Source organism: Bacillus rossius, chromosome 8 (assembly GCF_032445375.1).
Source record: "Bacillus rossius redtenbacheri isolate Brsri chromosome 8, Brsri_v3, whole genome shotgun sequence".
Classification (NCBI taxonomy): Eukaryota; Metazoa; Arthropoda; class Insecta; order Phasmatodea; family Bacillidae; genus Bacillus; species Bacillus rossius.
In genome coordinates, this window is record NC_086336.1 from 57,338,695 (window position 1) to 57,352,141 (window position 13,447).

Here is a 13,447-nt window from a genome sequence, read left to right on the forward strand (position 1 = left end):
CCCATTGAGAAGACGTCCTCTGTGTGTGGGGCGGTCCCTCGGTCTAGGGATCCCGCGCAGAGAACGAGAAGATACGAGAAGATAGTGAATTTATGTAGCTTTGCAAGTATTAAGTCTAGGAAGTCTGGATTTTTAACATACGGACCATAGTGAGCTGTATTTCACAGTTATTTACACTACCGCATTGGGCAAATAACCGCCATTGTGCTGCGAGACTTCCAATCAATTCTACAGCTACAATTCCGGTCTTCATTGGTGAGACACACCCATTTTAAGGAATTTTCAACCAGGCCTGTGCAGAGCTAAGCTGAGTCGCCGTCATCAATAGTTTTACTGGGTCTTAGTGCTAGACTCTCTTTTACAGCGAGAGTTGGAGCACATCCTGAACTGGCTGGGGACAAGACCGGAGATCCTCGAAGAACAGAGTTATTCCAATTGCCCTCCCCTGAACTTAGTTGAGTATATTTTATCTAATTATCGTGTGTAGAATCATGAGGATGAACCATTAAATAACGTGGTGCACTGTTTTGGGTTAAACAGTATTCATATGTAGCCTTCATCTGCCAACACTTTATGTTAGCATATCATGTTAAATCAATAAAAATTAGTTTTCCCCAGAACCTTAGAAACATGAGTATTTTAGAGTTCAGAAAACTGACTTTTTTTATTTTTAAATATCCATTTATGAAAGCTATACAAAAATAACGTATTCGAAGATTAAGGCTGCATATGAACAGTTAACCCTAGATGATTTCAGTACATAATAGGCCTGAAATAAATATTTACTTTTTAAGTTCACAAAAAAAAAAAAAACGTTAAATGACTTGGTTAGTAAAAAAAAAAAATACCTTCCATTGAGAATTAAAAATGGTTGCATTATGAATTTACTTAAAATCATGCACAAAAAAAAAAACACTAGATTCAAAATAATTTAGGATATAAACCCCTCTAAAAAAAGCACAGGTGGTAGGGGGAGGAGGGGAAGGGGCTGAGCGAGGAACAAGCGTGCCACTGGGTCGGCCGGCAGCCTTGCACCTGCCTACCCTCATGGCACGGCCGGGTCACCGACCCCCGATCGTACGGCCGGCGGCAGACACGAGCTTGCTCCTGCCTTGAGGGAGGAGAACGCTGCTGTCAACTGTCACAGCGACACTCACTCGCATGCTCTGTGCCAACTGTCAACTCCAGGATGACCTAACCACCAGAAGTGTGGGATCGCGCTGACAACGTAGGAGTGATCATATTAACTTTTTTTTAAATGATGTTCCGCGTCTTAGTCGTTACTTCAATCTGTACGAGCTCAAGAAATCTACATTACTACTGCTAGAAGAAATAAGGTATGTATTAAAGCCCAATATCATGGTGTTACAAAACAAAAAAATTTGACATTTAAAAAAAAAAAGTGGATTTTGTCTTTATCATCATTAAAAATTATATCACATCTAATAAGTGCATACGTATCAAGCACAATTGCATTGATCAACTTCAACAATTAATGGGAAAAAACTTGAAAAGTTCAAATGTGTACGTAAAACCATACTACATATTTTTATGAGAGCAAGTTAAACAAAAAACTGCAAATAAAAAATTTTATATTCTTCTGTACTGTTCCTTAGTTCAGGAGAAAGTTATAATTATAATAATGCAGTGTCATGTACTTCATTACTGTGACTCCGAATTTAAAAAAAAAGATAACCTATAATATAGTGTTTTATACTAAATGTTTGACTTTTTAAACTCATCAACATTACTTCATGTAATTTTTTTAATGAAAACCAAACCACACAATTAAAAATAATTATTTTATAAGTATTTCTAATTCTATTCATTTCTTGATTAATAACTATAAACATATTATATTTAACATTTCTTATACTACAAATGAGCTTGCAAAGCTACTCTTTTGATGCAATAGGGCTTATATGCAAGAGAATTGGATTTAAATTCAAATGTAAGTTTATGGTAGCTACTGTAAAATCGAAGTGACATTGGTCGCACGAATAGAGAATCACTCGAAGGTAGTGAATGCAATAACAGGTAAAGGAAATTTTTTTCAGGAGGGGATTTAAAATAAAATTGTAATAAAAAACTTACATCAAGTTTGCATAGTTATATTACCATTCTCAATATGTATCACTTTCTGTGTGGTTTGTAGGTCCATGTGTTTCAACAGCTCACCTTGCATCACCCTACAAACACATACTGCCTTCACAGAGACCTCGCATATATTTTTCATAACTTCCGGGGGGAATACATTCCCTCCATATCCCCCTTTCCCCGGCAAAATGCCTCCGAGTGATTGTTTAAAAGTTTGATAAATACTAAATATCTTTTAAAGAAATACCAGCCTGTGACTAAAGATCATAAACTCTGCAACCTAAATATTAGTGACCACCTCACCTATAATTTTTTATCAACCAATACTATTCCCTTGGATAGAAATTCAACTAACTGCTAAATTATATAAAAAAAATGCCTCCATATTCTTTTTGTCAAATGTCACCACAAATTCTGCCCACACCTATGCTCTAAGCCAATGGTGGCCAACATATATCATTTTGAGCAACAAATTTCAGTTTTGAAACTAGTCCAAGGGCCAGATATTATATAAGATACAAATGAATTATTATTTATAGACTTCTTATAATAATTTTGTCTTATTATGCATCAAAACCAATGAATACAAATTGTGGTATTAAGACTGGGAATAAAAAAATAATTCTCTTAAAAATAGGTCTTTGCAAAAAATGCAAGAATGATTTATCATGAAGAAATATACTACAGATTAAAAAAATATAAGCACATATTTTCAATATTTCTGTTAGTTATGGCTCCTGAACATTGTCTGCTCACAAAATATTCTAGATACGTGGAAAGACTGTTAATCAATACATCAATTAACATATGGTTCATACCCTCTTGCACAATCAAAAATTAGGGAGTTTTTAAGGACCCCTTAACTTCGTCTTCACCACTAATAATATGTAGAAAACTATTTGTAATATCACAAAAACTCTTAAGAAAACAACAATGTTTAATAGTTAATGCACAAAAAATAAAATTGTTGGTTGGTTCAGTTCTAAGCCCCTTAAGACCATAATTATCTCTGGAATACATACCTAACCCAAGTATTGTGTCTATCCATAAATTGTTGCCATAAAAGTTAATTTAATCACTATTACATTTCTTTATAAGTAAACAGTAAAAAAGGTGAGATACAAAACATAAAAAACTAATTAAAAATGTTTTTTATACATAAAATATAATCACGTGGCCCGAAATTCGCCAATTGTACTGTGCATGCGTAATTATTGTTTGCAGCAAAGTAGGAAACAATAGAACATTAAAATACCCACATTATTCCATTACTTGAATACTATCAATCTTTATTAATGACTTTTTATATGACACCGTATTATTTGTTTTCAAAAGATTGTTGAGATGGGCCACATAAAACAACGTTGCGGACCGCTTACGGCCTGCGGCCACCTGATGGATATCACTGCTCTATACCATTTACATTTCATGATCTTCTGAATTGCCAGAATTATTCAGTAAAACAAAAATTGCAAAAGCTTTATTTAATATCTTAAAAAAATAAATGGTTCATGTTTCAATATAATCTTCACAAAACAATGCCAAAAATGATTTTTTTTTTTACATTTATATCTGACAGTACAAAACATTTTATAATATTTGAGATAAGGTAAGCCATACTTACAAAAAATACTGGGAAAATTAATTAATTTGAGGATTCCTACCCCATGATTAATAATATGTTCTTAAATTTGTTTCTTTTTCTTTGATTTCAGATCGTTGGTTCATTGTAACTGATAACTAGCTACCTAGTTTTATTTAATTTTAATCTGTTTACATTTAATGACTGTTTAAGAACTAGTTCGTAAGAGTTGGTATATCTTGCAGCAGATAAGCAACGTATAGGAGGAATTTTGAGAAGTGCTGTAAACACAGAATGTCATGTTGGTTAAATTTTCTGCTGAAAGCCCTGCTTATTTTTCCCAATGCCCTAAGTGATGTGCATCACTCCACTTTCCAAAACTAATATTTCTGTTAGGTTAGTGCAATTCCTTAAAATAGCACTTCAATAAATTGGTCTAAGTCAACTGTATGTGTGGCCTACACGTCAGAAATACACCAACACGTGGGCTGGACCGTTCATTCTAGCTTGACTCGACTAACACAGCCAACTTCTATGTACAGTTTGGTATAATCTCATTAGTGATTTACAAAGAAGAAAGTGTGCTGATAGCGAATAACAATTTGCAGAGTGCTTCCTGAACCTTTTTATAAGTTAAGAAAGTAATTGCACTCACGAAAGCTAATTTGTTTGCAGGTGGCTGCAATGTTGTCTGCTCCACTCTGCCTGGGGACAGGCGCCGTGCTCGTGACGGCAGGAGGGGCGGCAGCCAGCTACCTCACCTACCTACAGCTGAGGCACGGGGCATCCGCCCACGCGCTGCTCTCGACATCCGACACACTAGCGGTGCTAGCCACCGGCGTGCTCTTCCTGGCCACCTCCCCCGACGGGGTGGACCACCCCAACTCTCACAGAGCCCTCGAGGGGTGTAGCTCCGCCAAGGTCGTCACCGTGGCGGCTCTCTTCCTCGCACCGTTCGTCAACGCCTTCGTGTCCATCCTCGCCCAGACCTACGAGTGCTACGGGACCGCCTGCGAGGCTCGCGAGGCCGGCGGCTCCCGGCGCAGGCTCGGGACGGGGCTGCTCGCCCAGTGGGTCGTACCTGCGGTCGCAACGCTGGCGCTACTCTTCTCCAATATCCACGCCGGCGGCCCGGTCGCTCGCGATGCGGAATGTTCCGGCTCCTCCGTCGCCCTTTTGCAGACGGAGGTTCAACACAACTGCACCCGACAACAGTCCGATCCTGTCTACGCTCTGATGTCCAACGTGGAGCTACCGCTAAAAAACAATGACGACTTGATTAGACAGCACGTGGAGGAATACAATAACACTACAGTGATAACAGAGCTGACAAATTCAATTGTAAGTAAAATATATAACATCGTGCGTGAGTCATTAAATTCTAGCAAACAGCAAGACGGCAGAGAACATTACATCCCACAGTTCTTACACAGGCACAGAAGAGGCGAGGTAATGGAAGAAAGTCACAATGAGTACAAAAGTGGCACCCAGGAGGACAGTGAAAACACCGAGTATCCCACGGACAGTGAGCCAACTGAAAGCGACACACAATATCCAGTAGTTGCAGCAGACAAGCAAGAAGCGAACACAGCAAGCACCCAGCACACAACACGCAAACCCACAGGAAACATCACGTACATCCTCCTGCCGGACCACATCGACGTCCTGGTGAGCTTTGACGAGCTGAGCACGTGCGTGACCGAGTGCTACTTGGCGGGGCAGTTCCTCAAGACACATCTGTTCGTGGTGCTGTTCCTCTGCTACTTCCTGCCGCTGGCCGCGACCGGCATTCTGTACTTCCTCGTCCGCAGGAGACTCGCAGAGCGGGCCGAGAGCAACACGCGACGCACCGATCGAGAGCAGCCCTGCGCCAGCGGAGACAAGGGCGGCGGAGACGAGGGTAACGAAGTGAAGCGGGAAGACGACTGCGGCACAAGGCTCGCGACCACCGCGGACACCCTGAGGCAGTTCATCCTGGCGAGCGTCGTGCTGTGGACGCCGTCGCTCGTGGAGACGCTCCTGAGAGTGTGGCTGTGCGTGTCCGTGCCCGGCGCCGTGTCGACGCTGCTCTTCGAGCTGGCGCAGCTTCACGGGCTGGCCCGCAGCGCGCTCAACGTCCGGCTGGCGCGCGCAGACCTCAAGGGGGGCCACACGCTGGGCCAGGGTGTCCTCGGACGCGTGACGGTCCACCCGGCCGGCGACGACGACCCTGCCTCTCCCTCTGCCTCCGGGACGGGTGTGTTCACGAGGGTCAAACGAGCTTTCACCGACAATGCCAGCGCCAGCTAAATATTTACAGAAGTTTTTTTTTTTTCCTTACTTAACAACACTCATCCGTGAGTGATCACCCATCACAACTAGTATTGCTGATAGCAAGTCAATGAACAGTTTCACAAGCTTATATTAATGCCAGAAACACGGAATAGAAAGCAACACGGAAGAGTTAAAGCAAAACCCATCAAAAATGTTTTTGGTTACAGGCACACTACAACATTAATGACATTCTGAACTCCTATATATTATTTACCAAAACTATGTGATTATTGCTAGTAAAAATTTTGTAATTGTAACAACTCACTTTTATTTTATAAATACATGATTTCCTTAAATTGTATGTAGTAGTGTCTCAGTTATTTTAGGTCAAGTAGAAAGATTCCGGCTTTCATAAAAACTAGAACATAGATATCCCTCACTTAATGCTGTTTCCTAAACCACCAATTTTAACTATCCACTGATTTTTTCCCCCACCACAGGTTTTAGAAAATGATTCATATTTTTTTTAACAAAAAATTTCAGAAATTATGATCCAACAAAAACCACCCATACTAAAATCTACCATTACACTTAACGAAAAAACATCTTCAGCAGAACATAATCTTGTCACACGAGTTTGCATATTTTATGAAATTTTAATAAAAAAAAAGTTTTTGCAATTGATTGGTGATACACGCCGTTTCATCAGAAATGTTGAATGACTTCACACAACTGGTTGTTTAGCTTCGACAATTGCCTTTCTAATCACATTAAACTTGATAAACTAAAACTAAATATTTTCAAAAGTTTCTTTTTTTTTAACTCTATGTACTGTTATTAATGGTTGTGTCTAAATGGGTCTTGATCTATTTCAATCACTTTAGCAACAGCAAAATTTTTCCATATACTACAGTAATTAATAATTTTAAGGACTTTTAAGGATGTTAGAAAATAAGATCTTTTAAGGATCTTCACATAAGAAATTGGAAATTCAATCTTAAGGATTGTACGTACCCTGCAATATAATTTTTACAGACACCATATAAAATTTAATTATCCAAGGATCTTAAGCTTGTCTCTGAAAATGTAATTAGTTCAAAACCAATGCGACTATTTTATTAACAGTGTAAACGCAACCATTACCACAATTCAGGGTACTTATCTGTTAACTTTCCACCTACCACCAACCAAATTGATCTTCACACGGTCTAACAAACTGATGAACCGCAAAATTCACGGTTTCGATGGCCTTCAGGATAGACTGAACATACCCCAGTACACTCGGGCAAATAATGCAAGTTCATTGGCCGCTGACTTGTAAGTTGTCTCAGCTGGTTTGTCTGTGATTCGATCATTCTTTGGTTGAGGGTTTATAACTGGTTGAGATTCGTCCAGATGAACAGTAAGCCAATAGAAAAATTATCTAAGAGGTATATGTGTTTGAATTCTAGCCTATCACCGAATGAATCCGCGAATTTTGCAGGTCTCTAATTATGATACATCAATACTGATTCAGTAATTTTATAATTGTTATGAAACTATAATGTACAATCTTTCAATTGTTTGAGTGTGTTGTATCATTTGGGGGTCCACGAAGTTATAACTATCCACAGTATAAAGTATGCAACCCTCATGCAAAATGTTTCTGTATGCACTCCAACAATCACTTAAAATTATAGAGCCAGATCTAATACTTTTTAAATAGTGACAAAACAGTATTTCGAGTTACGTTTGGAACAGGCGTTAAAAAACATTCATTAGTCCCTCTGCAAATTCCACCAAAGACCCACTGTTCAGGTAACACTCTACTGGCGTTATTTTTTTCTTTTGGAATAAAAGGTTTCATTAATTCAGCCTTAGAGGCCATTTCCTCCAATTTCAGTTTCTTCCTGTTGCATTCGCCACACGCAAACCTAACTCATATAATTGCTGTAGTCAATGAAAGCCTCAATGCACATGTTCAACTCTTTATTACAAAATTATGCATTCTTCAGTTATCTTGATCAACAGTATATAAACAACACAAAGGTCTCCAATGATAATTTACATCCCTCCAGCTATATTCCATTCCTAATACTATGTTCACAACATTTCATAGTGCATCTCCATTTTATGACTTTTACAAATGACAGGTACATTTTGTGGTTGTTAATGCAGAAATTTTCGGAAGGAATTATCCAATAGCGCTGAAAAAAAAATCACTGATGGTTTTTCATCTGCAATAAGTCTACACAATTTTCTAAAATTAACAATTTCACTCATTGTCACTGAAATACTGAAACAAACAACACCTCGACATTCAGAACTACGGATTGTAATGTTATCAATAAAAACAGCAATAATTGAATGGGAGGGAATATCGATAAGCCGAAGTATTGATATTTTTCAGGTGGGAATATAACAGATAAGTACCCAATTCAGTTTTTAAGTGTTTGACGATGGATAATAAGAACTGGGAGTGGAATGAATAAACAAACTGTTCTTCCATCACGTCACCCGAGGCCTTGCCCTTTTCAACCTTCTTCCCCCACACTGCTGTGAAGCCATCTTTCTGTCCCAGGAGGAGTCTACCCAAGGCCGGCGTGGTCTCGGTATTGTGTGTGGTGATCGTTGTATGGTTGTGTATTCTACTGTTTGCGGTGGAAGTACTTTTTAAAATGTAATGAAGACAGCATCGTGAAATGACCACCTTTAGTACACAAGTAAGTCCGAATTTGACCAAAAAACTTCGGCTGCAGGTTCATCACACAAAAGAAGTCAAAAAACATACTATAGGTTATAGCCTTAAGTGCTTTCCAATGCTGGTGTACGCTTTTGAAGTTGGAATCAAACAATTTAATAAAAAAAATATATATATTAAAGATGGAACATTGAGCATCTAAATAATGATAAATTGAACAAATTTCTACAACTACCACAATAACCTACTCGTCATAAAATGATATCTTTTAAATAAATGGGGGCAGCCAAGCATCTGGAAAATGTATGAAAAATAATGGTATATTACCACGAATTATTTCAAAGAAATTTTTCAAACAGTGATAAGTTTTGCGGTGCTTCTATAACTTTCTTTGAAACATTATCCAGATGCTTAGTGTTTAATCTTAAAAACTTTCGCTATTATTTTTAAGAAAAAAAGTTCCACTCCAACTTCAAAGGCATAAACCAGCCTCGGGAATTGCTTAATACTACAAATTAAAAACAGCTATAACTGACAAAACGTAGTTGATCTTTAGTTTAATATGTTTACAGTACTATTACCTGAAAATTCATCTTAAGAAGTATTTTAAAACTTAAGTTCAGTGGTTAAGAATGTTATTTGAAATTACTAAGAGGGACACCTCTATTTATCATATCAGAAATCTTCTGTAGTAATTTCGTTCTTTTGGGCATTCGTTCATAAAATATTATCAACAAATGTAGAAATTGAGTAAATCTCCAGTAATTAAAAACTCAAATATCTATATTGCAATGGTTTTTTACATCTAGACGATGAAAAATGTGTTTCTAGTTTCTGGTAATTTTTAATTTATATTCTCTTGCCCTCCATGGAAGCTTGTCTAACCAGCAACATGATGCAATCGTGTATCCACCATCAAAAATATTTTCTTTATATGTACGAGTCTTACTTTTATTATATGTCAAAAATAATATAAAAACTTATCTTTTTAGTGACATTCATGATTTTGTTTTAATATTGTGGAAATTTTACAGAATAAAATGTCCTTCATCCATTCCCACATAGGTAGAATAAGTTATTCATATAAAACATTTACTACGTCAATATGGGGTACAGGACCCACATTTATATGACACATTTTGCTCTAAAATTATGTAAGGACTGGGGGGTAACTCTCCGTGAATCATTGTGAATAATTTTTGAAATGCAGTATAATGGAAGAAAAACAATAAAACTAAACAAGTATAAAAAGAGAAATTAGGTGGAACATTTTTGGACCAAGGGTGGTCAAAATGAGATTCTACTATAAACTTCTCTGCAAAGCCCAGTCAGTGACAAGTCATATCGTCCGCACAGGGTACGGCAGGAATGTTGAACTTTCTCACCACAAGTTTTGGCACACAGGCGTTTAGTTGTATGTCTCGTCAGCAATGCGGTCTCTGAACAATGAACAAGGGTGTCCTCTCAAATCTGTAATAATATTTTCCCAACTTTTCCTTGACCAAAATTTCCAGTTTCCCTAAATTATGTCTTTAAATTAATTTCTTTCTGAAAGAAGCAAAGAAAATGCAGACTCCACAATCCTCACAGCTGGCCCAGTTCCCTCTACCCTCTACACCATTTTCTATTGGTCATGTCTATGCACTTCAAAACCATTAAAATAATATATATATATTTCACAGTGTGGGTGTTGGCAGAATGTAGCATGACATTTTCTCCTCAAATTACTTCATCTAGAGGATTCCAAGTAAATTACCTGACTTTCCCTGACCAATTTTAACTTCCCTGACTTTCCAGGATGTGGACACCTAGCGCTCAGATGTTGCATGTGTTGGGAAAGGAATTGGCACAAACCCTATTCGTGTTTCGTACCCTCTTACGCAATCAAAAATTAAGGAATTTTTAAGGACCCATTCACTTCATTGCCTTCACCACTATTAAGAGGTAGGAAACTACATATTTGTAATATCACAAAATAACTCAACGAAATAACAATTTTAAATAGTAAACACACAAAAAAATAATTCTGTTGGTTAGTCAACTCTTACAAATAAGCCAGTAAGTACTGTCCAAAATTATCACTGAAACACACATTTAACCCAAGCAAAGTTTTGATCTGAAATCTGTAGCCCCAACATTTAATTTTATTACTAATAAATTTACTTTAGGAGTTCAAATTAAAACAGCAAAACAAAATCTAAACTAAAATTCGCCAATTGTACTGTGCAGGCACAAACCATTGTTTGCAACCAAGTTAAAAACAATTTTTTTTTTTTTAAATACTTGCACGTATCAATTATTATTAACATGCTATCACCTATCAGTCTTAATTAGGTAAGGAGTTTTTAAGAATTATTTGTGAAATTTAAGAACTTTTAAGTGCCCTTATTCAATTAAAGACTAATTAAGGACTTAAAGGATATTAAAGAACATTGTAAGGAACCATCCCAACATTCACCAGTGAACCAGTGAAAACTGAAATCAGGATGGATGGATGGACAGGGATTCGAACCCGGGTACCCTGGAATGCAAGTCCATTTTACTGTTACACACCTCGCTTCAGCCAAAAAGTGAGCCCTTTGTCTGGAGTGTCTGAAGCATCCACACTTGCACCAGGGTGTTTAGGCCTACAAATACCTACCTAGCAGTGAATTTATTTAAGGTCTTTTTGACAACCTTTTGACAAAATTTTACAAGTTTTTTTTTTATTAAAGGTCTATTTTCAAATTAAGATGTATAACCAAAATCAAACAGAAACAAATGTATTTCCAAATTATCTACATTTTGTAGGAACCTGCCCATTTTTAAGCCAGAAAGCTATAATATTTCTAGAGATAATGGCCACATAAGCAAAGTAAGGCATCAAACAAATTAAATGTATGTCAGTAAAAGTCTGTTGGAAACAAAAGTTCCCTGACCTCCAGCACTATTGCCACTTATTTACGGAATTCATCGTGAAGTTCGTGACCTATTCTTTGATTTCTTTTATTTCGAGACTTTCATGACCCATAGACACCCTGGTATCACACCTATACTTCCCTTCCTTGACGTATGCTGCCTTCTGCATAGCGGCAGAGAGCTATCTTTGTAAGTTCTGCGGAAACTGCACCTACCATCCCTGTTCTCCACTTCACTGAGGCTATTGCCTTCCGCAGAGCCACCAACTTCTGTAGCTATGAGTTATTTGCAATGTGATACAAAAGTAATGCTGGTTTCAGTTTACTAGCCCGCAAAAGCATGTTTTTGAATTTCTATGGGTGTGCCCTCCACGCTCATCTGCTCGCACTCTGGAGGCAGAACGACGCAGATTCGCAACTAAAAACGAGGGATTAAATTCGAAACATGATTGAAAGATTATAACTAAAAATTAGCACTTCATACATAATTAAACAATATTTATTTATTTTTTTATTTTTCTCATATTCTGCCTTTGAAAAAGCCCCAGTACTCCCCAATTACCTCCATCTCATGCCAACGTATCAACCATAAAATGAAATTCAGCCCTGGCATTTTGTGACAACATTAAGATTACTTTGATTACACTTCCAAAGTAAAAACCAGAGTCAGATGCATGCAAGTACTTAACTAATCAAACTTGTTCTCAAATAGCATGCAATGTTTGTTTATTTGTTAGTATTCCATGCGGGCATGAAAGCTATAACCTGGGGAAACACACAAACATTAGACATGGAAATACAAAATGCATGTAAACAAAAAGAACATTTACTTTATCTACATGTAAAAAAAAAAACACATGAAATTGTAATTGGTTAACAAGGCTGCAATCCTACCTTATAGTGCACCAACTTTGAAACATGTTGCAACTGTTAATATCCACCAAAGCTAAATTATATGTACATATGTTTTGTCTCACACATTAATAACCAATACATGTACAGCTGGAAAACATTTTTTTTTTGTTTCCGGCACATAGGTTTATCATGAAATCTCTAAAAGTAGCCATACAGAAGAGGGATTAGTATTTTGTGCTTAAACTGCAGTTAGACCACTTTTCCTTAAACAATAACAAACACACAAAGCAAGACCCAGCAATGCATGCACTGTCTGCATATTGCACACACTCACTTCTTGCTCATGACTCAAAGCTGTCAAATCCTGGCTTGGTGTGCACAGCAGTCGAAACAGTCCTGAAACATCCACATTAAAGCCAACACTATAAAATTAAGCTCTATTACATTGTTAATGTACCTTATGTGCATTAACTTATTCACTGTATGGTATACTGCCAATATACAACTTATTAATACCACTGAATAACATTACTTTCTACAAAACGCAAAATACCACGCGATGAAACATAGATGAACTAAAACTATAAAATAAAGTTAAGTACGAACGAGCATTTGTACAGAAACATCAACGTAAGGAAGTATATACGTATAATCTATACATGTTTTAACTATTAAACTATTATGACGTCCTTTATTTTTAATCACTCGTTTTACCGGCTAACGTTAAACTTTCAGGTACAATAGTTTTAACAACTAATAATGACACACTATCTGTAAACTCTTTAAATGACTCTCACAAACATTTATTTTATTGTTAATCACAGAAAGTTACAAATATTCCCAAAAACGTTTAAACCACAACAAAATAATATGGGGTACTCACACTCGTGAACCCGTCGTTTGCAATTAGTTCGAATAATGTTAAACCTATTAATAGAGCTTAAACAAGTACACACCAAATCTATTCAGGATGAATTAGGCTCTCATCACGGTTTCAAGTATTTTTACTACAATAATCACACGGTAAGATCATATTATTTTTGTTGATGTTTTCTTACTCTTCTTTTCAAAACGACGAATAAT

At 37.1% G+C, this 13,447-nt stretch overlaps 2 protein-coding genes across 4 annotated transcripts in view; one reads left to right on the top strand and one right to left on the bottom strand.

Moving 5' to 3' along the window:
- LOC134535000 (zinc finger MYND domain-containing protein 11-like) overlaps window positions 1–13,447 on the bottom strand; it is a 48,753-nt gene extending 35,306 nt beyond the window's left edge. The window contains exons 1-3 of one of the 3 annotated variants that reach the window (XM_063373807.1): window positions 13,321–13,440; window positions 12,699–12,760; window positions 4,761–4,936 (exon numbers count right to left, since the gene is read on the bottom strand). Coding sequence is in view for 2 of the 3 variants with exons in the window: in XM_063373806.1 (XP_063229876.1) it covers window positions 12,699–12,709 (11 nt within the window). In the remaining variant the exon portion in view is untranslated. Of the gene's footprint in view, window positions 1–4,760; window positions 4,937–12,698; window positions 12,761–13,247 lie in introns of all 3 variants that reach the window. The other 2 variants (XM_063373806.1, XM_063373805.1) reach the window with 2 other exon arrangements.
- Window positions 1,092–6,293, top strand: LOC134535001 (uncharacterized). Its single transcript, XM_063373808.1, has 2 exons — window positions 1,092–1,337; window positions 4,355–6,293. Exon 2 carries the CDS (start codon window positions 4,364–4,366, stop codon window positions 5,966–5,968), a length of 1,605 nt encoding a protein of 534 aa, XP_063229878.1. The 5' UTR covers window positions 1,092–1,337; window positions 4,355–4,363; the 3' UTR covers window positions 5,969–6,293.